The sequence below is a fragment of the Megalobrama amblycephala genome, linkage group LG18 (genome assembly GCF_018812025.1).
Source record: "Megalobrama amblycephala isolate DHTTF-2021 linkage group LG18, ASM1881202v1, whole genome shotgun sequence".
NCBI lineage: Eukaryota > Metazoa > Chordata > Actinopteri > Cypriniformes > Xenocyprididae > Megalobrama > Megalobrama amblycephala.
The window spans coordinates 2,909,686-2,936,738 of NC_063061.1; the positions used below are offsets into that span (position 1 = coordinate 2,909,686).

At 39.3% G+C, this 27,053-nt stretch overlaps 2 protein-coding genes across 6 annotated transcripts in view; one reads left to right on the forward strand and one right to left on the reverse strand.

Moving 5' to 3' along the window:
- acsl6 (acyl-CoA synthetase long chain family member 6) overlaps window positions 1-27,053 on the forward strand; it is a 73,733-nt gene that overhangs the window by 20,908 nt on the left and 25,772 nt on the right. The window contains exon 1 of one of the 2 annotated variants that reach the window (XM_048166646.1): window positions 26,081-26,275. The exons of the other annotated variant lie outside the window; for it this stretch is intronic. Coding sequence (XP_048022603.1) covers window positions 26,230-26,275 — 46 coding nt within the window. The 5' untranslated portion in view covers window positions 26,081-26,229. Of the gene's footprint in view, window positions 1-26,080; window positions 26,276-27,053 lie in introns of those variants that run through there. 2 annotated transcript variants of the gene reach the window in all.
- irf1b (interferon regulatory factor 1b) lies at window positions 9,316-11,987 on the reverse strand. 4 transcript variants are annotated; one of them, XM_048166670.1, is made up of 9 exons: window positions 11,831-11,987; window positions 11,287-11,378; window positions 11,101-11,200; window positions 10,739-10,950; window positions 10,578-10,656; window positions 10,373-10,492; window positions 10,250-10,278; window positions 9,972-10,101; window positions 9,316-9,866 (listed from the first exon to the last, which is right to left on the reverse strand). In XM_048166670.1, the coding sequence occupies exons 2-9, from the start codon at window positions 11,371-11,373 to the stop codon at window positions 9,754-9,756; spliced, it is 870 nt and encodes a 289-aa protein (XP_048022627.1). In that variant the 5' UTR covers window positions 11,374-11,378; window positions 11,831-11,987; the 3' UTR covers window positions 9,316-9,753. The 4 variants fall into 4 exon arrangements, with proteins under 4 accessions (XP_048022627.1, XP_048022626.1, XP_048022628.1 ...); XM_048166669.1 differs by having other exon boundaries at window positions 10,373-10,495; XM_048166671.1 differs by having other exon boundaries at window positions 9,685-9,866; window positions 9,982-10,101; window positions 10,373-10,495.

Sequence of the window (27,053 nt, forward strand, 5' to 3'; positions counted from 1 at the left end):
TTGATTTGTCTGTCGACGGACATCATTCATCACAGGACAATTACTGTCATTTTTCTAAAACTACAAATCTCATTTTTCACCACAGAATGCTATTAAATACACTGTTGTGATGTTGTGGAAATGACATTTGTCATTTTAGACAAAAATACAATTACTACAATCCTAAAGTCTGAGTTTTTAGTGTTTCTGGAAGAGTTTCTTCTGATCACGGCTGCATTTATTTGATCAAAAATACAGTAAAAATATGAAAATGTCATTAAATGTAAATCAGCTGTTTTCTATGTGAATATATAGTAAAGTGTAATTTATTCCTGTGATCAAAGCTGAATTTTCAGCATCATTACTCCAGTCTTCAGTGTCACATGATCCTTCAGAAATCATTCTGATGTGATGATTTGATGCTCGAGAAACATTTATGATTATTATCAATGTTGAAAACAGTCATATTTGTGTGGAAACTGTGATACATTTGATTTTTCAGGATTATTTGATGAATAGAAAGTTGTAAAAGAACAGCATTTATTTGAAATAGAGTCTTTTGTAACATTTTAAATGTCTTTACTGTCACTTTTGATCAGTTTAACCAATCCTTGGTGAATAAAAGTGTTCATTTCTTACTAAAACCTCGTTCTGACCCCAAACTTCTGAGCAGTATTAGTCTCCATTCATAATGACACAAAATCAGTTCTGTTCATGAATTTATTCTGATGATTTCTTCACACATCTCAAGCTCTTCTCTGACCATCATCATCATCATCATCACACAAGAAACAATGCTTTATGATTATTTCACTCTTTGTTTAGGTGATTTTTTAAAAAGTGTAAATTTAAAAAATATAAATTAATGTTTTAGAGATATTTTCATATTTTTTAGATTGAAAGTCAAGAAGAATAAATCAATAAAATCTAAGTTATTTAAAAGACGTGAAAGTAAATGATGAATGTAAAAAGAGTGTAGTCTGTATTAAAAACTGCTGAATGTTCAGGATACGAACATGTGGGACCAAACAATCCTGTGAAATGTGTCAAATAAGCAGATGATTAAGTTCCTCTTTCGCTGAAGCGTACAGTTGGAAGGACAGAGAGAGAGATTCACATCCACTGAAACTGTGATCCAGAGCTGAAATAAAGCTACACACCTGAACATTTAACATTTAACACGAATGAACTAGTCAAATTAGGAATTATAATTTAACATTTAAAAAGTGTTTTTGCTGTTTTCAATGGTTTATTGAAATGCTGTTTAGGGTTAATATTCATCATGTTTCTCGGGGTCTATATCCAGCGTTATCATAACAGTGTATAAATAAAACATTAATGTGTGTGTGTGTGTGTGTGTGTGTGTTATATGCATACTTTGAATACGCTGTAGTCGTGTCAGAGGTGTCAGACTTTCCTGACTGACTCATGTTCATATGATTGACAGATGAATGAATCTGCTGCGAGTGTTTTTGTGTGTTTGTTTTTCATGTTTTATGCTTGATTTGGCTGGTGGTTTGTGAGCGCATAGTGTTTTTGGCTTATCTCTCTCTTAGTGAAAAATAAATATACTTCATTACGGTAACACTTTCTATGATGCCTGTATTTATAATGCATCATAAGGGTATTCTTAATGCATTATAATCAACCTTATCATGTGTTGTGTCATCTCATGAAACTACAAAAACAAAGTCTTCTTTTAAACATCTGAAAAGCTTTATAATGTGGTCATAATATTTATAAGTGCTCTCTGTCTGCTTTTAGTAACGTAACAAAAGTTGAGTCTTCTTTTAAACAGCCATAAGATATCATGAAGTAGTTATAAGACTTTTGCTTTGAACATTTCTATTACAATATTTAGAAAGTAAATAAAATGTGTTCCATATGTTAAATCAACAAAACAACATTGTACTGTTTTAAATGTAAAAGAGTTTCCAGTGAGCTTAAAGAATAAAAACTCTGTCATCATTTACTCACCCTCAGGTTGATCCAAACCTGTACGAGTTTCTTTCTTCTGCTGAACACAAAGAAGATATTGAATACGAACATTGATAATCTAACTATGAAAGTCAATGGCTGTTTGGTTACCAACATTCTTCAGAATATCTTCTTTTGTGTTCAGCAGAAGAAAGAAACTCGTACAGGTTTGGAAAGGTGAGTGAGTGATGGCAGAGTTTTTATTTTGGGTGAACTGTTCCTTTAAACTAGATCAGCCTCAAATTAACATTAGCCTCATAGGAAACCCTCAAATGTATACAAAGTAAGAGTGAACCTCTGAAAGAGCCGAGAACCGCCTGATACATGACATTAGAAAGTACAGCTAACATGAATGTGGTTAACCAGACTGTCAAACAACATATTTTTGTGCACCTCAAACTGTATAATACTGTTTATATTGTATATTTAAATGTATCACAGCTTATCACTATAATATATAAATAACAACAACAGTTAGCTACACACACTTTAACACTAGTTATCAGCTGAAAATGTTTGTTAAAGTGATTGACCTTCTGATTTCTAGTTACTTTCTGGATATGTAAATATTAAGCTGCCTATTAAATCTACATGCTTTTTTTTAGTATTTCTATAAAGGTATTAAATTCGGTAAAATCCTTGTATTATTACAGTTTTTGTCACTTTACTTTAGGCAGTAAAACACTCATAAGATGAAGTATGATACTGTGCAGATCTGAAGTGAACACTGTCAAGATATGAAACTATAGGATATATAATCCATTATAACCATATAAATGATGCTCATTGTGTGTTATAAATCATCATATTCTTAATAGTTATAACCACAAATAGTTGAGTATTACTGCTGTTACGATTATTCATGAGATGATACAACACATTACAAGGTTGTTTATAAGGCATTATGTGTGTATTATATGTACAATGCTGTACTAATACACTTCCCTCATTAACGCTCATTTAGTGTCCCGCTGCACTGAACCGTGGACTGCAGCTGTCAAAATATTATGAATTATTAAACAAATTATTAACATTATCCTGACCAGTCCTCAAAAATGACACAAAAAGTTAAAATGTCAAATAAATTCAGAAACATTAACAGCATGAATAATAACAACGTAAAATATGAACACTTTCGTTTTGAGGCTGTTTTGCATTTATTTTCACTCAACACTTACTGCGCCTATATTGAGACTTTTCTGGAAAAATCTGTTTGCTTATAGTATAACTCATAACAGTATAGAAATAACACAAAGTTTTTGAGTTGTGTAAATCTGTGTGGAGGTGGTAAACCGCTAGTGTGGCCGTGACCCGGGTTCGAATCCAGTCCGTAATGTGTCACTGTGCATTAATCTGTTCCCAGCGTCTCGCTGATGTGCTCGTGTGTAAAAGTTTTTAAAATAAAGATTACTGTATTATGTTACACTGTAAAACTAAACAGTGAAATTAATTCAATGAAATGAGTTTGTTTCACTCAAATAATAATGAATGTTCATTGTACTTAATTGAAAAAACTCAAAATTTGATTGTAGTAAGCTGAACTTAATATGATTGAGTTGCAGCAGATTTCTAATTCCCAGCATGCTTTGCATCAGACTGTATAGATAAATGCTGAAATTAAAATGTTATTTTGTGTGTTTTTGCACAAGGGAGACACAAGTTAGTGTTTAATGTTGTGTTATTGTGTTTAAGTATCACTTAAAGTCAAGTCACCTTTATTTCTATAGCGCTTTATACATACAGATCGTTTCAGTGATGAACAGGAAAATAAAGATCAATGGTGCAAAGAGAATTCAACTAAAGAGTGACTGTTGAGTTCAGTGTAAAGATCATCAATTACTGATTTAGTTCATTTCTCTGTGCAGCAGCTCTGGAGAAGACAGTGATTTCGTTGTCCAGCTCGGTTCAGTTCTCATTGAATAGTGTCAGACAGATCACTAATATTGTTGAATATCAAGTGTCTCTGACTGATCAAACCAGAGGCGACAGCGACAAGGAACCAAACTCAAAATGGAGAAAAACAAACCATGGGAGAAACCAGGCTCAGTCACTCAGTTCTCCTCTGGCCAACAGCGAACAATGCGTGATTATGATTTGGGCAGCGTTACAGGTAAGAAATCAGGTCAGGGTTGGTAGCGTTCAAATATTCTTCCACTTCCTTCTGCTTGAAGATGGGATTCATCAGGCTGGAATGAAGCCGAAGCTGGTCTGGTTCTTGAGTCTCTGTTGAGGATCTGTGCCGATGGCTGTGGTGTCGATGAGGCCTAGCTGTCATTTCAGGGCTGCGTTGTGGTCGTGTCAAGGCGCCGGTCCTCAGTCTCAGCTGGACACGGCCCGGATCCGGTTGACTACGGTAAACCTCGGGATAAACAGAAAGACTAATATTAGCGTAGATGCCATTCTTCTTCTGATGTAACGAGTACATCTGGTGTTATAGGAAGTGTTCCCGGTTCCGGCTGACCTAATTTATGCAGCCTAATAATCCTTTAATGGATGTGAAAATATAAATTGATAATGTGTTATGTGTATGCCAGGTTAAAGAGATGCGTTTTTAGTCTAGATTTAAACTGACAGAGTGTGTCTGCATCCCGAACAATGCTAGGAAGATTGTTCCAGAGTTTAGGTGCCAAACAGGAGAAGGATCTACCGCCTGCGGTTGATTTTGATATTCTGGGTATTATCAGCTGGCCTGAATTCTGAGATCGCAATAAACGTGAAGGACTATAATGCATTAAGAGCTCGCTTAGGTACTGGGGAGCTAAACCATTTAGTGCTTTGTTAGTAATTAGCAAGATTTTAAAATCTATACGATGTTTAACAGGAAGCTAATGCAGTGTCTGAGTGCCGTCGTGATGTAAATTTTTACATAATGTCACACATATATCAGTATCGCGTGTCCGTCTGGCTGCTGGACTGGCTGGATGAGTCCAAGTGCTTTAATCGCTCTTCTGCCCTGACCTGACTAACGTGTGACAGAGAGATGACGAGAAACAGACAACAAGCAGCTGAAGACGAAGCTAATATAACAACACTGTAACCAGGATCAACGAATGCTTGGTCAAAGCGTTTATATAATCAACAGGGTGAGGCGTACAGAGACATCATCAGGGTTACAGCACGGCATTATGGGGGATGTGCCCAATGCGTTTCTTCAGCTGAGAATGAAGCATTTGATCATGAAGGCCACGACACATTAGTAAGCGTGTTAACTGTGTGTGTGATTTATTCAGAGTCTGTAGATCTTGTAACACTGAATGTGGCAGAAATGTCAGGTGAGATGATGAAACATGCAGAGCAGAGCACAGATTATGGCCATTATTGTGTCTGAACAGCAGGGAATAACAGGGCAAGGCGTTATATCACTATCACTGCTGTCTAACCACATGTAATTCTGTTCCTGTGTTCACTTCAGAGGGATTCATGACACACAAGGAAGAGTTCGCCTGAAAAATGAACCATTCTGTCATCATATACTCGCCCTCATGCTGTTCAAATCTGACTTTTTCTTCTGTGGAACTCAAAGACGTTCTGAAGAACCTTGAAAACAACGTTGGACGCCACTGACTTTCACTGTATGGACAGAAAACACTGAGATGTTCCTCACATGGTCCTCTCTTATGCTGCACAGAAGAAAGAAGGTCATACAGGTTAGAAAGACGAGAGAGAGAGTCAGTGTCTTACAGTTAGATCTGATCACGGTAGGAATGTTTAAGAGCGTTTAAGGCTTTAAAATGAGTTCTTCTGGCGTACAACATCTGATAAAATCACTGCGACGTCGGAGGTTTAGTCCCTGGTATGCTGTCTTACGAGTCTAAAGCTGTCTGCAGTGACAGAATATATTTCTTTAGCATGAAAACAACCAATCTTCTGATCCACTTTGGGAAAGCGATTCCCTGGAGTCACTGGACACACGGTCCGTATATCACAGATTCCCTGCCATCCAAACTCATGTGGAACACGTGCAGAATATCAGCCGTTCTTCCCAGAACACCCCAGTTTTCTTACCCTGCTTCGCCTCGGTGTGACCAGTGAGTTTGAGGAAACGCCTCGCTTGAAGTTTTAATCACGCTTCCTCTTTTCCTTTATGTTTCAGAGGAGATTTTACAGAGGGAGATGAAGCCTTCTGATCTCTGAAGAGCAGCTGAAGAAACGACAGATGACCAGCCGAAACTCCTCTGATCCGTCCACTCGACTCTGACCATGAGTCTTCTTCACGTGGAGTAATTCTACTTGTTTAGTGTGCTTTTTATTGCGTTTACTTGATGCTTTCATCCGACGTGGGCTGATATATGAGTGGTGATTCTGATGTTCTTTATTCTCTTTCCAGAATACAGAAAAAAATGAATAAAATTACTTTTTGTTTTCACTGAATAATGACTGGAATTTTCTTAATTTCACCATAACAGAAATACAGTGATTTGATTGTGTTGAAATGAATGAAGCAGAATTACAGTGTAGTCATCATAAGCTGCAGTTATAAACTCATATTTTCTTTCTTCTGTAGAAAAGCAGGATTTTCCAAAGAACTGGTACTAAAATAGTCAGTGGGCTTTAAAAGTTTCAGGTGCCAAAAAGGACATAAACGTAAAAGTTCTTCTGAAACAACAAAAGATTGTTTTGTACAGTGAACAGAGCGAAATTTATTCTCAAATCAAGCCGTATACAGTATCGCCGCTACTGCCTACAGTAAAAACTGATGTTGTGAAATATTATTACAATATAAAAGAGCCCTTTTCTGTGTGAAAAATGTACTTTCATTTTATTTTTTATGTACTTTTCAGAAATAAACTTAAAATTGCACTTAAGTGTATTTTACTTATACTGACAGGAAAGTCGAAGTATATTTAGCCTATTCTTGTAGAGATATACTTCAAAGTATAATTAAATATTCTAAGTACACTTGGACTCTGTTTACTCTTTTGATTAAGGAGCCTATTAAATACTTTTAGTACAATGATATTAGTATACTTACTACATAAAGTATACTTTATAGGACAACAAAAGATATTAAAACAATGATTTAAATGTACTTTAAAGTGACACTTTTAATTTAACAAAAAGGTGTAAGTGTGTAAGCAGTCATGAGAGAGTCTCTATTGCACTTTAAGTGGCCTTTTATTTCATTAAGATTCAAGTTATCTAATATACAACAACCAGTGAAATGTAGGTCTGGCATACTGTAGACTGCAATAAAAAGAGAATACAGACAAATACTTTTTTAAATACAGAAGAAATAAAATACAAAAGATATTCACATATATATATTAAAATGACACTGGTAATGTGCAGAGAGTAGGCTAACAGTGTGCAGAGTAAGTGTACACTAGTGTTTCATGTCCATGTTTCAGAGTCTGATCTGAGGGAAGAAGATCCTCCTGAGGCTCTCCATTTTAGCCATCAGCTGCAGAAGTGTGCCAGACTAAACATTCCCAGGGTCTTTGAGGACAAGTTTATTCAAGTGTGATATTAGTGTACTTTTTTAAAGCTAAAAATAAGAAAGTATACTTTCAGTGTTATGTACTTCTCAGAAATATACTTAAAATTGCACTTAAGTATACTTAACATATACTGACAGAAAACTCTAAGTATATTTGTCCTGGTACTCTTTTGATCAAGATATACTTAAAAATATTATTAAGTATTCTAAGTACACTTGGCTTGTAGTAGTGTTACTGAATGAAACGTCGACCCAGGAAGAGTTAACAACTGTGAAGATTTGAGGTGTTGATAGACTCGATCTACTGCAACTGTGTTTAATCATCGCTCTGAAAGTCTTTGACAAAAACACGATTTTTTCAGCTTTTGCTTAAAATGTTGCTTTTTTTAAATGAAATTTATCCATATTCAAGTGTTGTAAGTAAAAGGATGCATGAAGCTACAATAAAATGTTTTTAAAAAGGAAAGAGTTAAAGTACAGTTAAAGGTATGTTTCAAGTGTAAAAAATTAATTCCTAAATAGGAACATAGTAGTATACTTAAAGTGCAAAAATAATATATAAATTGTAAAGTTCAGTTAAAGAAACCTTTACAAGTATACTTGCAGTATAAATCTATTAAACAAGTAGAGAGTACACTTCAAAGTGTCCCTTCATAAACTAAAGAAAATACTACAAGTATTAAAATAGTACACTACTAATATACTTACAGTATAAGTTCACTTGTAGAACAGATGCAGTACAAATGAGAAACATAGTTGTAAACTGGTTTACTACTGTTACACTTATAGTACAGATAAACAGATACTTTTATATACTAAAAAGTCTTGAAATAGTATACTTACAAGTTTACTACTAGTACATTGATAATAGTATACTTACTTCATAAAGGATACTTAAAGATGTACTTGAACATAACTTTAGTTTCATAAAACTTGAACTTTGTCGCAGCTGAAGTGAATGTCCTGAAGTTCTGGAGACGTTCAGCTGAGCTCAGCTCTCTGTGAAGGGCTTTACGACCCTGAGCTGTTTACTGTACCATGATGCAATGCAGTCAATATACTTTCTACAGCCCTGATATAGAACGTCTTCAGGATTCCAGGGGAAACCTTGAATTTTCCCAGTATTCTCAGATGGTTTCAGTCGTTGTCTGGCTTTTTTAGCTAGGGCTTGAATGTGTTGAGTCCAGGTCAGGTGCTCAGAGATGCTCACTGGGGTCCCGTCGAGGATAGTGGGTGCAGATCCTCCTGCTGAAGTCCATTCAGAGACCGTTTGATTGGCACCATGATGTCAGTCTCTCCACCTCATTATGTTTTTTTTAAAATGTATTTTTATAATATGAAGTACACAACAAGTGCACATTCAATACAATTAAGTGCACTTTTTCAGAGTCATGTGACCTGATTAAACCGCTGGAGTAACTTTGCGCTTCCCTTCTGTCCTTTTTGCAGCTTGAATCTGTTGAGACGCTGTTTGAAGATCATCTGTTGTGTTCTGCAGATCATTCAAAGTGCAAAATAATTTTTTTGGTGAACTATCCCTTTAAAATATGGAAGCTTGAATTAAAAAAAGGCACAGAATAAAAAAGATAATTGTGTCTTTTTTCTCGCAATTCCAATGTTATATCTCAAGATTCTGAGACAAACAGTCAGACTGGTGAGAAATAGATCAGAATTGTGAGATTAAAATGACGTTTTTACCTTTTTTTTCATGGAGGAAACAAGCTTCCATACTTTAAAGGAGAAACTGCACTGAAAATATTTGGTGCAGAAACGATTTTGACAATGACAAAAAAATGGCCAGTAACAGGTTGAATTAAACTCGTAATCTTTATCACAGTGTGCTTCAAGCCTTCTTCACAGGATAGATTCACGATGCACTTCTTCATGACTTTCTCGCTCAAGAAACCATGACCAACAGCAAATAAATTCATTTTGTTTTTTATTACAAATAAATATTTACATAATATGTACAGTGAAGAACCCCATCCCATACTCATACAAACAGCTTCATTTGTTATGTGGAATATGTGTGTGTGTGTGTATATTTAAATCTATCTGATAAACCCTGACATGAGCACATAACGGAACTTGAGCAATTCACATTACATGAGGTTACAAAGCTGTACAAGCAAAGCCACAATCCGTCACTGGGTTCAGCTGCAGGAGATCCTCGTGTTGGCGGAGCTCGTCTGTTTCCCGCATGACGGATCGCGTTCAGAGGAACACAGCAGATATCCAGAAGAATGAGCAAACGGCTGGGATGATCCCTGCCGAATGAGACTGAGGTATGAGGTTGAGTCTGTGGATTGAAGTTCATTGTCCATGAGAAAAAGATGTCCGTGAGACAGAGTCTGATGCTCTCAGAGAGGACATATGGTCGGTGTGAAGGTGCTGCTGTTCACCAGCTCTGTGTAGGTGCAGAGAGACTCCTCCGGGTTCAGTTCGGTGTATAGCCGTAACTCGAGCTCGTCTCCTGCAGCGACATGAGAAAGACACGTGAGTTTCTGCTCAGAAGACGAGCGAATGTCTGCATTAATGCACGTGCTGAAGCTCTTCTAACTGCTCGTGCAACATTTACCTGAACTTACACTCCACTGGCTCCCTGGACTCAAAGACTCTGATGTGCCTACTTCATTGGCCAGGAACCCCTTTGCAAAGGCACCGCTTTGTAGCCACTGTGAACTATCACGTTCCAATTGCCGTGAGATCTGCAAGAGCAAAACACAGAACTTGTAAGTGACTGGGTTTTGCTTGTTCTTTGATTACATCTGGGCCAATAGCAGGCACTTTGAGATAAAACGGGGTATTCCTGTCAATGAACAAGCACAGTAGACACAGAGCAGATCTGACACTCACCTCAATGATAGCTTCGTAATCCTCCAAGTCTGAGGGGAAAGATGAAGAGAACACGCAATCAGTACCAATTCAATTCAATTCAATTCAAGAAAATGTCTGACAGCAGACGTGAGCTCCTGTTACCTGTCGAATGCATCGGCGACACCTGGAACCGGCTGGTGTAAAGGCCGCTCGAACTGTCCGGGCCGACGACTTCCTCGCAGGCGGGAATATCTGAGGTGTCCATGGCGGGACTGGGAGAGTCTGCTGGAAGAACGAGAGACCCGATGAATACTCTGTGCTAGCTGAGCGTCTCACCTGTCACACTCACTACAGGAACGTCTCTTACTCAGGATGGTGCTGTCGATGGTGGGCTCCTGCATCTCGTCAGCGCGCGCTTCCTCCTTCTTGACGTGTGAAGGCAGAGCCTGAAGGACACAAACACATCTTCAGTGGGACTGTCAGCAGTTACACCTGCGCTCTACACCTGTATGCACACACTCGGCTCACCTTCGCCCGTCTCCGGCTGTCACGACCCCGGGGTCTCTTGTCTTTCTTCTTGCTCACGGCGGGCAGCATGCGGTAGACTCGCACCGCGCCGCAGCCTTTGTTGATGCTCTTGTCCTTCACCTCTTCGATGTCCGGCAGCGAGTTCATGGCACAGCGGAAATTGGCTTTCCAGGTTTTGGGGTCAGGTGTGGTAAATCCCTCCCTGAATTTACCTGAGGAGCAGAATTAGAGCGGAGTGAGCACATGTCCCGTCTGATCGTGTGTGTGTGTGTGTGTGTGTGTGTGTAAGTGTGTGTGTGTGTGTGTGTGTGTGTGTGTGTGTGTGAGTGTGTGTGTGTGTGAGTGTGTGTGTGCTCTCTCACCTGTGTGGATCGCCCACTGCTTGAACAGACACGCGTCTTTGTCCACCTCCCAGCCGTGACGAGCGGCGTGTTTCCATGGGATGGAGAACATTTTCTCCTCCTGAAAGCATTTGCAAATCCATGAGACCTCTGACCTCTGACACAGTTATCTAGATGGTTTAGTGTAGCGCTGCGTCTCTGCTTTACCTTGTTGACCCACACGAGTCCAGCGATGGTGTTGGAGTCGATCCGGCTCTCCAGCCAGGGGCGCATGCGCATTCTGGACACAGGCATGGTTTCTGTAGCGGGAGACAGAAGAATTATTTTCTCACATCTGCTGCGTGTGTGTGTGTGTGCGTGTGTGTGCGCGCGCACGAGTGAAGGGAGGCGTGTGGAAGAGTTCATGACCAGGAAACGAGCGGATTGATTTTACTCTGCAAAATTCTGAATATTTATTTTTTTGTACAATCTATGCAAAAGTAACTTTTGAGGCTTTGTCATTGTTTGCAACATTTTTGCAGATTCCCTTTAACTTGCATCAATTGCTAACAAATAAGAATCTAAATAAAGATCTAAGAATATAATATAATATAATATATTAAATTTTTTAGTAAATCCGCACCCCTAAACGCCTGCAGTGAAGTGTCTGATAAACAATTTCTATATTTTTTTCTAAATTTTACTAAGCAACTGCAATAAATGCATAAAACGTTTGAATAAAATGCAATAAAACATTTTCATAGACGCTTACAGTATAATCCGGTGTTGAATCCAAATCAGAGAAGTGCAAAAAAAAGTATCTCCTGTAAAGGCGTGAATCCACTCAGAACTACAGATCAAGTTTCGTCTACAGAAGCTCTCGTCGTTTACTGTACGGTAGGAAGGCGCGCGAGCGTTTATATAGCAAGCAGTGTGGTGTGTGGGGACTTTTCCCGTGAGCTGACATCGTCTTCAACAGTCTGCGCATGCGCACAGAGAGCCAGCCGCTCTAAACACAGCCATGCTGATTTCCGAGAAATCATGCTGTTATGAGATAGACGAACTACGTGCGGAAGACAATTGGATAAACATATACACACGCCCTCGACATACCACAACAGAATAAAACACACACACACACACACACACATTAAGACATTAATGTATTATTGCTACGGTTATCAACAATTAATTACCGCCGTTTACAGTGCACCTCATGGGCTGACATTTTTTTTACATAGAAATAAATAATTACATGCATCATATGTTGGCTCATTTATGCAAAGAATCCGTCCCCAGCAGCAACTCTTCGCGCTGTGAATGTGAAAAGCCTACATTTAACTACTCATAGACCTAACTTAAACTGTCTTCTTTCGACAGTTAAGTTTTATGAGTGTAGTTGTGTTAAACTCATTGTGGATGGAGTGTAAAGTGCAGAGTGCCGGGGTTAACTCAGTCCGGGACAGAAGTCAGTGGGTTTCCGGGAAACGCTGTTTGCGCCGGTAGAGGGCGCGAGCGCGCAGAAAAGCCTTACTGTAAGAGACTCGTTTCAAAGAAACAGCTTCAGCTCTGTGTGTTTTGAAATGTGACAGTTCAGGAATAGCGTGCGTGATCTCTGGAATTTTAGGTTTCGAGATGTCTGTCCATGCTCAAGGAATAAGATTGAGAAATAAGCCTAAAGCTAATGATCATTTCCTAATCATCGAATGCTGCTTTCGCTAAAACATGTTTTCTGTTTGTTTGCTTGTTAAATCTAGGATTGTGTTGTTTGTTGTCAGGGAATGTATGGCAGCTCAGGCTCAGCTCAGTTCATGCAAAATGAGTTACAACAGCAAGACGATCAGTGGACTCGAGATAATAAACTGCTTTAAAACATTTACTTTTACTTTTTTAAAACAAGTTGAATCGCAACGCTCGTGTCAGTCGTGCAGAACTAACGAAACTGTAATCAAAGAGAAATGTGTAGCCTACAGATAAACCCACAATGACAAGCTGATTAAATAAGGCAAACGCGTTGTAAAGTAAAGATGATGAATACACTAATGTGTGGTAATATGTGCGCGCTCCCTCTGCAGCTCAGCATGTGACGTAAGGGGGCGTGTCCCGCGGGGAGGAGGCGGTGTTTTCCTGCGGAGTTTCTGCTCCGTGAATTCCTGGGTTTTCCCGAGGATCGTCCAGTGATATTCCCCTCGAAACCCGAGACTCCGCCGTCACATATTAAAGCCTGTTGGAGTCTGTCGGATCCGATCAGTGTGATCATCCAACATGCTGAAACATGCTCTTTCCCTCTCTCTCATTTTGGAGGGTTTTATACAAACCACCATTGATGAAAAAATCAGGAGACCTACAATGGAGGATCCTGAAGGGGGCTGTTGCTGTTAATGCTTTTGTTTCGATTATTAACTGCCATGTTAATGAAGGTTGTGTTTTTTGTGGGTTAAGAGAAACAATTTTTCATTGTTTTCTTGAATGTATTAGGCTTAAGCCTCTTTTTGTATTGTTAAAACAATTGTTTTTAGGCTTTAAGGAAAGTTTTACCCGGCAGGATATACCCGCAATCAAAGATTTAAATGGCAGTTGATTAATTTTATGGTCGGCCAGGCAAAAATGGCCATATATATTTCAAGGAAAAACAGGATTAAAAGTATACATGGCCAAGATTGTGTATTGTTGTTTAAGGCATTTATTAGGTCTAGGATCTCAGTTGAGTTTAAATATTATAAAGAGATGCAGGATTTGGATACCTTTTTATTGCAGTGGTGTTTTAATGAGGTTTTTTGTACTGTGTTTGGGGGGGTTAATTTTTAGTCTTTTGTTGTGTTGATTGTTTTTGTGATAATGGTTTGATGTTTCTTTGTTATTGATGTAATAAAAGTATGGGTTAAAAATCTAAAAAATCTTTCCACCTCTCTCTCTACAGTGTTGTCATACTCTATTATAGCAGGTCGCATTTACTACGCAAAGAAATGACAATAATGAGATTACAAAAAGGCTGAGGTTTGCATTTCTGCCTAGTGATCACACATCTTACAGTTCTCACAATTAAGACACATTTCTTGAAAACTTCACCCATTTTCCCACAACATTAAACACAGAACCAAATCTTCAAACTATATTCACAAAACCCCTGACTCAAACAATCGCCTCTAACCCACTTCACCTGTAGTCTGCTCAAAATCAGACAGTTTTCAGATCAGACACACGTCAGTCATATAAACACTACAGATCATCCATGAGACTCTAAAATGGAGAACAGCATCCTGAGCATCCAGTTACAGAAATTATATTGTGTACAGTAATCAAAATTTGCAATTACATAAAAATAAAGTAATTGCAGCTAAGCTGAATATATTGTTTACTGTATGTTCTGCAAGTAGGCTATAGTATTGTACTGAATATTGTAAAGTACTGAATTTCAGTGTATTCAGCACTTGTATACTGTAATACAGTCGCCCAAAAGGTCAACGAGAACTCAATGAAAATCATGTTACAGTAGGCATACACTATATACAACTATAAAATCAAAGTGAATGAGAGATTCATTGTGTCTCAGCATCACGTCTTCATGCTGGTCCGGCCTCATCACAGGGAATGATGGGAAAAACCCTCTGCTGTGCCGGATCCGGCCTTGATGTTTCTCATCCTCATCCTGCTCTTACACATTGTCTTCCTCCTCTGCCTCTCAGAAGGTTTCCATCATTGTTATCATCATTCGGAGGATGTGTCAGCTGTGCTTTCTGATCTGGTTAGAAAAAACCCCAAAACACATTTTTTGAGATGTGAACAGATATGTAAGGGCTGCACATCACTGAAAACAGTAAATGTACTCATTAAGTTTATGCATATGTGGAAATTAGTTATTTTTGCATTTTTTAGAGCAATTTCAGTTTGAAAAGCAAAGTCAGAGCAACGATGATGTCACTGCGTAATACCGGCAAGATCCGGATGGTGATTGGCTGCCGGGGCTCCATCGGGGCTGACGTCAACCGTTTCTGAGCGCTTCTCTGCATTTATTCATCACAAACAGCTCATTAATTCTCAGCTAACTCAGTGATCTGAACACTTTGTGATTGTCCTAAACAGATGTACGTTTTCATTCATTTCACACAAACTGCAAATCATGTGAACCATTTTCTCAAAACACTACGCACAAAGTTCTCAAATGTTTTCATAATACTTCATACATTCAAAACTTTAATAAATCAGGAAAAAACTATCACAACTTTTTTTATTGGCTTTACACAATTCACAAACGTGTTGTCCAAACACAATAAACAAAACTCTAGAATTTGTCATATTATCAAATGTACATGAATGTTTTCAATGGGCCTCAAAATGATATCTGCTTGGTTAATAATACACTCAACACAGGAAATACAGCTTTCACAAACATTTACACATTTATCACAATTGCATTATGTAACAGGGAAAGTATGAAAGGGAAATTATACATAGAGAATAAGAATATGCAAGAGAAGGAGAAAATAGAGGTGTAAGTGTAAGTGTGGCGTGAGTAGAGGAAGGGTGTGATGGGAAGGGAAGGAAGAGTGGAACAGATAAGAGGAAGGTCATATGAGGAGAGAGGATGTAAAAAGGAGAGAGAAAGAGAAAAATTCAAATTAAAATATTTTGGCTTAATTTTATGTTTGAATAAAATAATCAGTTAATAATAATAATAAATAGCAGTTGTTTTAAAGCAGTTGAGATCATTGAAAACTTTTGCACAGCAAATTGAATTTAAGAGAAAAAAATGAAACTTGTTTAAACACATTGTTCATGACTCAAAAATATGCATTTCATCAGTTTTGAAAAAAAAACTTTTATGAAGCTTTATTTGTAAATGACCCATATTACCAAACCTGCTTTGTGAGTGTATTTGTACATCTACAGCTGAAAATGTTCTAAAATCATTAGACAATACACCTGTAGTTCTGATGTTAGTATTTACTTTAATAAATGCATTACTAGAAAAAATGCAGTGCTTTATTTTGCAGTGAAGTTGAACTGTTTGACTAAGATAAGAGTGTGTTTAGATCACCGTTAACTGTTTCGAGAGCAGTTACATGAATGTGTCAAATCGATTGAGAAAAACTGTAATCCAAGCACTGCTCTGTTGAGATGTCCATTCTTCTGCCTGTTCAACTGTGTTGATGTCCTACAGGCACATGTTTCCTCAGTAACACGAAAGTGCTGTTTGCATTTAGAGCTGCAGTTTGACTACAAACACATGAGAAATATCACTGTACCAAAACTGAACATGTAAGAACAGAGCGATGAGTTTAACAACACTCGTCACGTGGATAGATCATATACGGACTAAAGTAAGCGATTCAAGTTTTTATAGACATATTTCATATAATCTATTGCTCTAAACATGAACCAGCACCGTGTAAGCGCACATATTTCATCATGTCTTTTTCAAATTAAATATGTGCAAATAAGGACACTGACTCAGACTGATCATACATTATTCTGATAATCAGAAGACCGAAAATTCAAAACAGTGACTATGCCTTTATTGTTTCTGTGTTAAACTGACGTGTCGTCTGTTCAGAGACCAGTGCTCGTGTACGTGATGAAAATATTAGACCTTTTAAATGTTCTTCTGTGTCTGTCCTTTGTTTGTTGTCATAGGATTATATTTTTAAAACACATCAACACACACACAAACACACACACACAACATAGTCTTACACGCCAGTGAGATCAATTCATAACACTGTTACAAAAACCTGTTTTGGCAACCAGGAATCATTTTACAGCTCAATGTATATTACAATATTCCCATAACAGTTTCTCATCAGTCTTCTGACGAGACTTTCTCTCCCTCACCTAGGCAGTTCTGCAAAGGTAATAAAAGTGTAAGAAGTACTTTGCTACAAATCAGTTTGAGAGTTTTGAGTTTGAGGGTGTACAACAACTGGACATATAACCCTAACCTTCTCTCATCTGGACTGCTGGTGTACTGTAATTATACAGTATGTGTAAAAACCCTGCAGATGAGCCTGTAGACCAACTTCCCTCATGGTCATTCCTACACAAGAACATGGTCAGCTATAGTGCTTTGTATTTCATCAGGAACAAATGTCCTTTGACTACGTCTTTTCCTCTCCACTTCCTCCTCCTCCTCTTCCTCTTTGTCTCCCACCACTAGGATTAATTTTCTAATCACATTATCACATGTGGCCCTATTTATATTATCCTGAAATTCTGATTTGTGTGTCATCAGTTTTGCTACTTATATTAAGTGTTTTCTGAATGAGAACATGGTTAACCCTGTGTGAAATGAGAGCATTTTTGTGTGTTTTGCAGAAAACATTGAGAAAGTTGGAACAGTTGTAGAGTGCTAGCAATGGACCCTTCGCTAAGCCCCGCCCTCCTAAGTTACTGTTGCTACGCCTGTCAAGCTTTTGCGTCTGGCAAGTCATTTACAGTATGTAAGCACCAGTGTCAGACATTTTCAAGGAGATAATTAGTCATTTTTGGCGAACAGGTGAAATATCTGAGAGAGCAAGACAAAAGGGACTGCAGTGTGCATTCGAGGGATATATCCACGACATAATATGCAACTGATTAGAAAATAATTTGATCAAAATTGAAGCTAAAGCTCCGAGCGCGAGCAGCAGCCGCTTCATAATCTGACCATTCAAATGGGAAACACAATTTATTGAGGAAAAGCTTTGTTCATCCACAGCAGGTTAAGTGAAATTTGTGAAAATAACTTAATAATTATAAATCAAACAGCTTATCCATAAGTCTTGTGGAATAAACACAAGACATTAGCCTGACCGCTTTGCAATGATAACATTCTCCCGCTTTTCTCCCGCTTTTTTAATCATTTTATTTCACGTTCAAATATATGCATTATGAACAAAGAACCGTCATTATTTCCAAGCAATGATGTGCTGAGTTAGCTAGCTAGCTAACCTACTCGTCAGATTGTCCTACCTGGGCTTACTGCATATGCATACATCAATATTACATCATTGTTGTCATGATAAATAACACAAAATTACGGTATATGCATTATTGTAAGGGTAGATTTAGTGTTGGGGTAGGTGTAGATCAGTGGCGATTTCTTTAAGACTGCAAGGGAAGCTCGGCTTCCCTTATAATGTCACAAAATTAATGGTCAAATATGTAGGCTACTATTGTATTAAAATTTTATTGACTAAAAATGCGTTAGAAAACGTTCATCTCAAAGACGAGTTCGTTCAGAATCAGTTACATATAGCAGGTCGGCTGACTCGATTTCCTTCTCATACATTCCCGCAGCGTCACAGTGCATTTCCCTATTGAAGCCCAGCGTCCATTGACTTCAATGGGGCTGCTTTGAACGATTTTTTTCAGCGCTTCGAAACTAGACGGTCATTGGATAAACGCTGCGATTATGTCCCGCCCACGGACGCTCAGCGTCTCTGGGGGTGAATGGGGAGTGGGCTGGCTCGGACTCCGAGCTTCTGCGTGATGATTGGAGGGTCTGTCGAAAGACTGCATCTCCTTTTGACTGACAGCGATTCTGTACTATAAGGAATCACTGAAGCTATTCGCGCTCAGTCCCATCGCGGATTTCTCAAGTTCAGTCGAAATAAAAACTGCTGCAACCTATTTCTTTGATATTTGCTTGGCGAAATTGCTTGATTTTCATCATACATTTCACACAATTATACACCACATTCCTTGTTTCAGTTTTACAGAGTTTAATATTTTTTTTTTTTAGATCGTTCATTCATTCATTCCTTCATTCATTCATTCATTCATATAACGTTAGTAGGCTAGGCTAGCGTCGTGGGTGAAACTGCGCACGATGGCAGACGGTGCTAATATTGTCGACCTGATTGTGGCAACAATTGGAGCTACATCTGCAGGTGTAGAAAGGAGCTTCTCCTGTTTAAAGCGACTCAAGTCCTACACCCGAAACACAATGGGCCAAGGCCGTTTAAGCAGCCTAGCTCTGCTGGCCATTGAGAGGACACTGGTCAAGTCACTTGAAAAGACTCCTAGTTGGTACGACAGGGTCACAGACCATTTTCTTGAAAAGGAACGTAGGGCAGAATTTACTTTTAAATAAATAGACAATTTTATGATGTAGGCCGAAAATGAGCTTCCCCTCTCTGACAGACCAGTAGCCGCCACTGGTGTAGATGTTAATAAAGCCACAGACCACGTTAATATCACGCTGGAAGCACAACCTGATGGGTAACGTTAGCATTTTTCAGATTTTGCTAACGTTACCTACTGTTTCAATGGGAGGTAGCAAAATCTGACAGGGTAGCACAAATTGTCATAACACCGGCATTTCTCCCCTTGGGTTTTAGGTTTCGGGAAGGGAAAAAAAATTCCACCACCCCGTCCAAACCTTTAGGATACCGGGTATCAGGTTAAAACAATCCATAGGCACAACGCTTCGGCATGTTCCCTCGCTCGAAAGCTTGACAGACCTCCCGCGCCGGTTGCTAAACCACGATTGGCCTGTGGCGGTTTTCGGGCGTGGCTTAGCGAAGGGTCAATTGAGAAAAACTATATATTTTGTACAATTGGTTTGATCACATCATTAGAAACAAGCAGAGGTGGAAGTAACGAATTATAACTACTCATGTTACTGTAATTTAGGGATGGGCAGATTGATATGAAGTGTCGATACTCAAATTGAAATATCGGTTATTTTGTTTATTTAACAATACATTTAATGCATACAATATGCATTGAATTGGATAAATAACCTATGTTAGCGAATAATTGTGTAGTAGAACTTTTTTCCTGCTCATCTGAACACGCAAATGCTGCAAGTCAGAACCAATCAATCACAGAGAGCGTTCGCTCACTGCCGACACCATTCAAACAGGGCTGCGTTTAGGATCTTAAGAAACCATTGATGCTTTTGGGAAACGCAGCCCAGAACAATGCTTAACAAACATTCAAACAATGCTTAAATTGAACATTAAAAGTTCATATTGATGTTCTGTCAGAATACAAATGTTTCATTTTATGGGTGCAACAGCCTGTCATTGGCAGCTTATGAAAATGAACCATTAGTGACCATAGTTCAGCTAGGCATATAGTAGGCTTATTTGAAGATTTTACCATGGTGTAAACAAAAGTATAATCTAATAAACTGCAATTAAGGCATACTGAATGGTAAAATGCTTTTCAAATATAATGTTAAGTGGGTATCACAACCCATTTTACTCTTAGTAATTCAATAATTGAATAAATGTTAAAATCTATAAGTTTATATTAGAGGTATCGTATCGGTATCGATATCGGCGATATTGGCCTTGAAAGTATCGGTATCGTATCGAAAACAAAATAAGTGGTATCGGACATCCCTACTGTAATTAAGTAGCTTTTTCTGTCATGAGCCGGGTTTGATTCTCTCCTTTTTTCCCTCTGCCTTCATTGCCTATTGGTCTCAGCTGCTTGTCATTACTATTGCTGTCTCACCTGTTGCTCTTCTTCTCTGATTTTCTCTGCTATAGTGGGTATGCACGTGACGTCACCGTTGACCGTTATGACTGCGGTCACGCCCACTGAGTGGCACTAAGACTGAGCGGCAGCATTGGTTTTCAGCGTGAATGTCGCGAAAAACACACAAAACACATCCAAACAGGAAAGAGCTTTGTGACTGACTGTACAAATAGCTTTGACACAAAACCCGAGGTATATATTTAAAGACTGCAGAAAGCTACAGAAAAAGAAGCAAATGGATCACTGCAATTCACAAAAACAGCTGGACTCCAGCAGAGAAACATGGATTTGCAGTTATCAAATTGTTGGATTTTGAGGTAAAATCATACCGTATAAATTGAATTGTTATATATTGTGTTGACAACTCATCAATTAAATATTTTCCATCTTATATTATGCATAATTGGGTGTTTTTAAATAAACAACACTGACAGAAACTATACTACAAAACTAGCCTATATGTTTTAGGGCTGGACAATATGACGATATAACATCGTGATTACGCGGATTTAAACCTACCTATATTGTAGTTATATAAAATATTCACATATGCACATATAAATGTCAGGAAACACGACTCCTGGCTGAATGTCAATATCCATGGATTAGGTTTATTTGAGAAGTTGTAAGGAACACATTCAATTCCAACCTTTAGTTTTTCTCGCATTTTCGCAGTTTCCTCTATTAAATCCAGTCATGCAGCAGCTTCTTTTGCCACTCAGTCCAGCTGAGGGAAAGTGACGTCGATGCATACCCTCTATTTCTCTGTGCTGCTTTCCTTGTCTCTTTGTCGGATGATTAAATACCTGTTAATGGTATCAGTCTTTGTCCCAGTCACAGTAGCCGCCTTGTGATCCTTCTGAGCTCTCTAGTCCTCGGACCTGGTATCTTCCAACTGCCAGGCGTTGTTCTCTTCATCTACAACCCGAGGCGATTCCAGATCTGAGGTCGAGCTACTGTTCTCTGCGGACCATCGCCAGTGACTGCTTGTTTTCACCGTTGTGATTTCCAGCTGAGAGCCTTTGTGACGGTGCTTGGCAGGCTGCCCATGTTACACTGTTTGGACTGAGAATTAAAACGCTGTTAACTTGCTCTCTCGCCTCTGGGTCTTCTGCGTCATTACATTTTCGGGTTTTTGTACTTTTTTGAGTACATTTTTTAATCTGTAATTTTACTTGTACTTAAAGGATTAGTTCACTTTCAAATTAAAATTTCCTGATAATTTACTCTCCTCCATGACATAAAAGATGTTCATGTCTTTCTTTCTTCAGTCGAAAAGAAATGAAGGTTTTTGATGAAAACATTCCAGGATTTTTCTCCATATAGTGGACTTCAATGGAGCCCAAACGGTTGAAGGTCAAAAGTACTCAATTCCAACTCAGCTCTCAGCTTTCATCAAAAATATTTTAATTTGTGTTTTGAAGATGAACGAAGGACGTGTCTCTTTAGAAGTCTTGAATTAAACCGCTCCATTTAAATTGATTACTGTTATGAGTCTTGTGCCTTCTGAAGCTTGAAAATAATGATTGCCTTGACAAAATGGATGGACAAAAAAGTTGTACAGTATGTGGTGGTTTTCTCCATGGTATTTAAAATGATACTGAATATTGATAATTTTCAAAGTATTGTATTTAAGTTAGAAATTCTATTATTGTGACCACTAATTCATGCACTTCGTCAATAAGGTGAAAGTGCTTTGTTTAAAGTAGCTATTTTCTACTTAGATCTATGATTTGATTGAATATTTTTTGATAATTTATTAAATATCGCCGGCTAAAAAGTAATTAGTAATTTTAGTACTTTGAGTAGTTTTTGAGAAGAGTAATTTGTACTTTTACTTGAGTACTTTTTTGACACCAGTACTCTTACTTGTAATTGAGTATTATTTCAGCAATGTGACAGTACTTGTACTTAAGTACAAATTTTCAGTACTCTTTCCACCACTGGAAACAAGTGTGAACAATTTTGAGCTTTTTTGTGTAAGCAATGACATAAGCGTTGTAGTTGTGTTTACCTTTTGCTGCTTGTGTTTACTGTTTTGCAACACAAGTGCATTACAGTGAAAAATGTGTTTTCGTGAATGGGAATGTGTTTACAGTTTTTCAAAAAGACTGCATGAGATTTGCAAATGGATTCTAACTGCCTGAACTTGTTTATGGTTTTACAGAAAGAGTGATTTATTCAACAAATGGGTTTAGGCCATTGAGAATTTGGTTCAGAGAATAGGGTTTAGTGTCTTATCAATTATATTATATCATATTGTCACAAACAGATGAGGAGACAGTGGATTCAAAGAGACAGGTTCATTATTTGAAGTGTGCAAACACAAGGAATGAAGCCGGTAAGCCAACTGTATCAAATAGTCACTGAGTCACCACTTGAACTTGAAAGTCTCTTTGTCCTTTGCAGATATGGATGAGTAAAGATTGTCAATGCAAGGAAGAGGATGATGATAGCAAGGGTAAGTATCCTCAAGCAGGTAGGCAGAAGGGTGAGTCCATACATCAGGTAGAGAGTGACGAAACCAGACAACGTCAGTGGAGTGTGGATGGTCTGCTCAAATGTGGTGCTGCTGATGAGGGTGATTGATGGCAGGTGTGGGTGATGATTGAGTGCATGTAAGTGAGAGCCAGAAGGGATGCTGGGAAATGTAGTGCTGTGGTGACTGGAGATCCAGGAAACCGCAACCTCATGCCAAAATGAGTCCAACCGGGCAGTGGAAGGAGGAAGAAGCCAATGCAAATGCACAGGATGAGCCAGGGTAGAATCCCTGGCTCCATGATGCAGGGCGAAGATTCCCAGAGTGGAGCAGAAGACCACCACATCCAAGCTGACGAAACTAAACCCTGGAATGCTGGCTGGCTTGAAGACGTCGGGAGGGTTGGTTGGCTTGATGACATCTGGAGGGTCTGCTGGCTTGGGAAAGACTGGATGGCTGGCTGGCTTTGGAATAGGGCTGCACGATTAATCACATGAGATTGTCATGTGTGTCTCGTCAGTAAAGCCGGTTCTGTGATTAGCGGTAAATGTCCATCACCTGCTTTCAAATGGAGCGGCACTTAATATACAGAGCTGTAGTTCGCGGACAAGCTACGCAATATCGCGTTCATAATCGCAGATGAATCGCCTTCAATTATGAACGCGATATTGCGTAGCTTGCCCAGAACACAACCATACCACCAATCCAAACTGTATGCTAATTGTCAATCATATTTTATGATATTGGTCCTGACAGAACTAAAATTATTTATTAATGTTATTATTGGCCTGCGTCACGCATGCATCATGCTGCTCACGTGTACAGCGTCGGCCAGTACTGAGCCCGTGTTTGGACGCAGAACACATTAGCAGGAGACTGACATAGGAGAGAAGAAATTGTTGAATAAAGTTGTAATTTTTGTTTGTTTTTGCACACAACAGTATTCTCGTCACTTCATAACAATAAGGTTGAACCACTTTAGTCATGTTGACTATTTTAACAATGTCTTTCTGGGCCTTAAAAGTGGTTGTTAAATTGCTGTCTATGGAGGGACAGCGAGCTCTCATATTTCATCAAAATATCTTAATTTGTGTTTCTGAAGATGAACGAAGGTCTTACAGGTTTGACATGGAGTAATGACAGAATTTTCATTTTTGGGTGAAATAACCTTATAAAATGGCCAACTCCCTGATCAGTGCCCTAACTAGTGAACTAGGGATCTGATTGAGACACACTTTAGGGCTTTAGGGGGACATATCATGAAAATCTGACTTTTTCCGTGCTATAATCGGGTCCCCGGTGCATCTACCAACCCAGAAAACATGAACTCACGGCGCTGCCATTTTATTTTATTTTCAATGGAAGTTCCCCAGGGCTGCTTTAAAGAAGAGGAAGAGTTGTTGTAGTAGAGTGTTGTTGCCCTGCAACAGTCAAAGCTCCGCCCTATTCTGGAAAGGGGGCGGGAGCAGCAGCTCATTTGCATTTAAAGGGACACACACAAAAACGGCGTGTTTTTGCTCACACCCAAATAGAGGCAAATTTGACAAGCTATAATAAATGATCTGTGGGGGATTTTGAGCTGAAACTTCACAGACACATTCTGGAGACACCAGAGACTGATATTACATCTTGTGAAAGAGGCGTTATAGGTCCACTTTAAATACTCAAAGGCTAACGACACAGGCGCAAGCAATCGGAGTAATGAGAATATTTTAATGTAGTGAAGGTGAAGCATTTTTTTTAGAAACTATTTTTATTTTATTTTACGTTTGAACTATTTAATTTTAAGAGCCTTTAATATGGCATTATTATGCCACGTCTCACCCTCGTTGCTGTTCCCAGGCTCACGAGCTCACTGTGTTCATGACGAAAGCCAATCCTGCATGAGAATGAAGGTGTGTCGTGAGACGGGGATCGGCGCGAAAGGCAAACACTGATCATCTGAAAGACTGTCTGATTCCACACCTTATTCCTCTTTACAGCTCATCAGGTTTCACACATTATTGTGTCTACCTATAGATATTTACATTGCACTGCTCTGTATCCTACATTTTATATATATAAAAAAAAACAAAAAAAAAAAAACACATGCTCCAGAACTTTGCCTCAAGAAAAAGGCCTGCATTGGAATTGTGATGGTTAATGGAGAATTATTAGTTGCAAAGGAAAAGCTTTGCCAGTCAAGTAATAGGCAACCATTCATTTAGACCCACACCTCGTTTACTGTGTCAGTAGGCTGTGTGAAGGAGAGAAGAGCGGCTTGAGTAAGCCGGGCACTAAATCTCCGCTCGGCCATCTGCTTTGACAGCTCGGTGACATTGGATTGAGTAGCAAATCCATGACAGCTGCGTCACTGTCCAGCCTGTCCTTCTCTGCAACAAATCTCTGTCTTTCATATTCCTCTGTGTTTTTAGTCATTCACTCTTGCTGTTCACCAACAAATGTGGAAAAAGTGTCTCAACACAAAGATATCACTATGTGATAAATCTGTATTTCAACATGCAGCAAGTGCATTTGATAGGTGTGTCTGGAAACTTTGATTTTTGAACGCGTCGAATAAGCGTTCGGTCACGTGATCTGCCGTCTCTGGAGCTCTGGATGGAGAAGGAGAGCCGTTCAAGGTTAAACAGGCGGAGGCGGAGCACGAGTGTCACGTGATTCCTTTGGGAACCGGTGAATGGCTGATGGAGCAAAAGATAGACTGATTGGAGTACTATATCACTTCATCCACACACACAAAAAAAGATAAGAAAAAAAAAGGAAAAAAAATATCAGATGTAAATCAACAATGAACACACCGTATAATTTCTCATATGACAAAGAAAATCATAACTAAAAATGTGATTTAATGGCCGCAGTAGGTTGGGTGGCACAGGAATGAGAGTATTTCTATAAAAGTGAGATGAGCTAAACAGCTCCTGATGATAAAAATAGGAGCAGCCTGATTGAATTGTGTATAAATTCACACATGATGTTACAGGAATCATCCAGCAGCAGCAGCAGCAGCATCTCCTCATGCATGTGCAGCCCTATAGGTGCATCATCATCCTCCTCCTCCTCCTCCTCCGCGCGCTGAGGGAGGAGACAGAGGTGAGCCACAGTCGGACCTGTCTGTCGTTCATTCTCTCTTTCTCTCGGGCCTGTGGAGCAGCGGCAGCATCTCTCCTCTAATCTCTCTCTCCATGCAGCAGCGCGTCGGGAGCAACTCTCTCAATGACTGAGACATGCTCGCCTTCGCTTTAGTTGCTGGGTCTGTCTGGGTTGTACTAGGTGAGTTTTCCCTCTTGCTTATTTATTCTGCAGGTGAGCGCGTTCGCGTGGAGCATCGCGAGCGGAATATCGTAGATCATGTTGCCGCAGTCGTGTCTGAAGGAGCTGGACATTATCAAAGCCTCAGTCATTCACATCATTCAGTGTTTCGAAGCTTCAGGGCCTCTGCAGCACCGCACAGGCGCTCACATCGCTATTCTATTAACATTCCTGCCGAGCTGCGTGAATGAACGCGTATAGGCTGCAGCACGCAAGTTGCTGATCGTGATGTTTTCTGTTATGCGGCATAAAATCTTGTGCGACGCGTTCATATGTGAGAATGCGTTATGCAGTGATGCAGTGACATGTAGACACAGCAGACACATTTGGTCGCACGTATCTGTTATGTTCGTGTGCGAGCCGCATTTTATAGGACGTCTTTTAAAGCGGCTAGTTTGCCGGTGTCGTGCTTCATTTTATTACGCAGAGGCCAGTGACGTCACGGCGAGAGCGCGCCACCTGATTGGCGGGAGCTGTCCAGCGAAGAGGTGCTGAAACGTCAGTGCGCTTCACTCCACCCAGCTGACCGACGCGCCGCTGTTACTACGAGCTCTGCGGTCAGGCTTCTGTAGAAACATCTCTTCCTCCTGATGACACATGCACGCGCTGTCTCACTCGATGTGAGCAGAATCTCGAGCTACTGTACCTTCTCACAATAATTTCGCGATTTTTTGAGTTTCAGTTCAAAATTCACTGCAGGGTGATTTTACTCAAACGCTTCAGACAGCCAGTTTGGGAT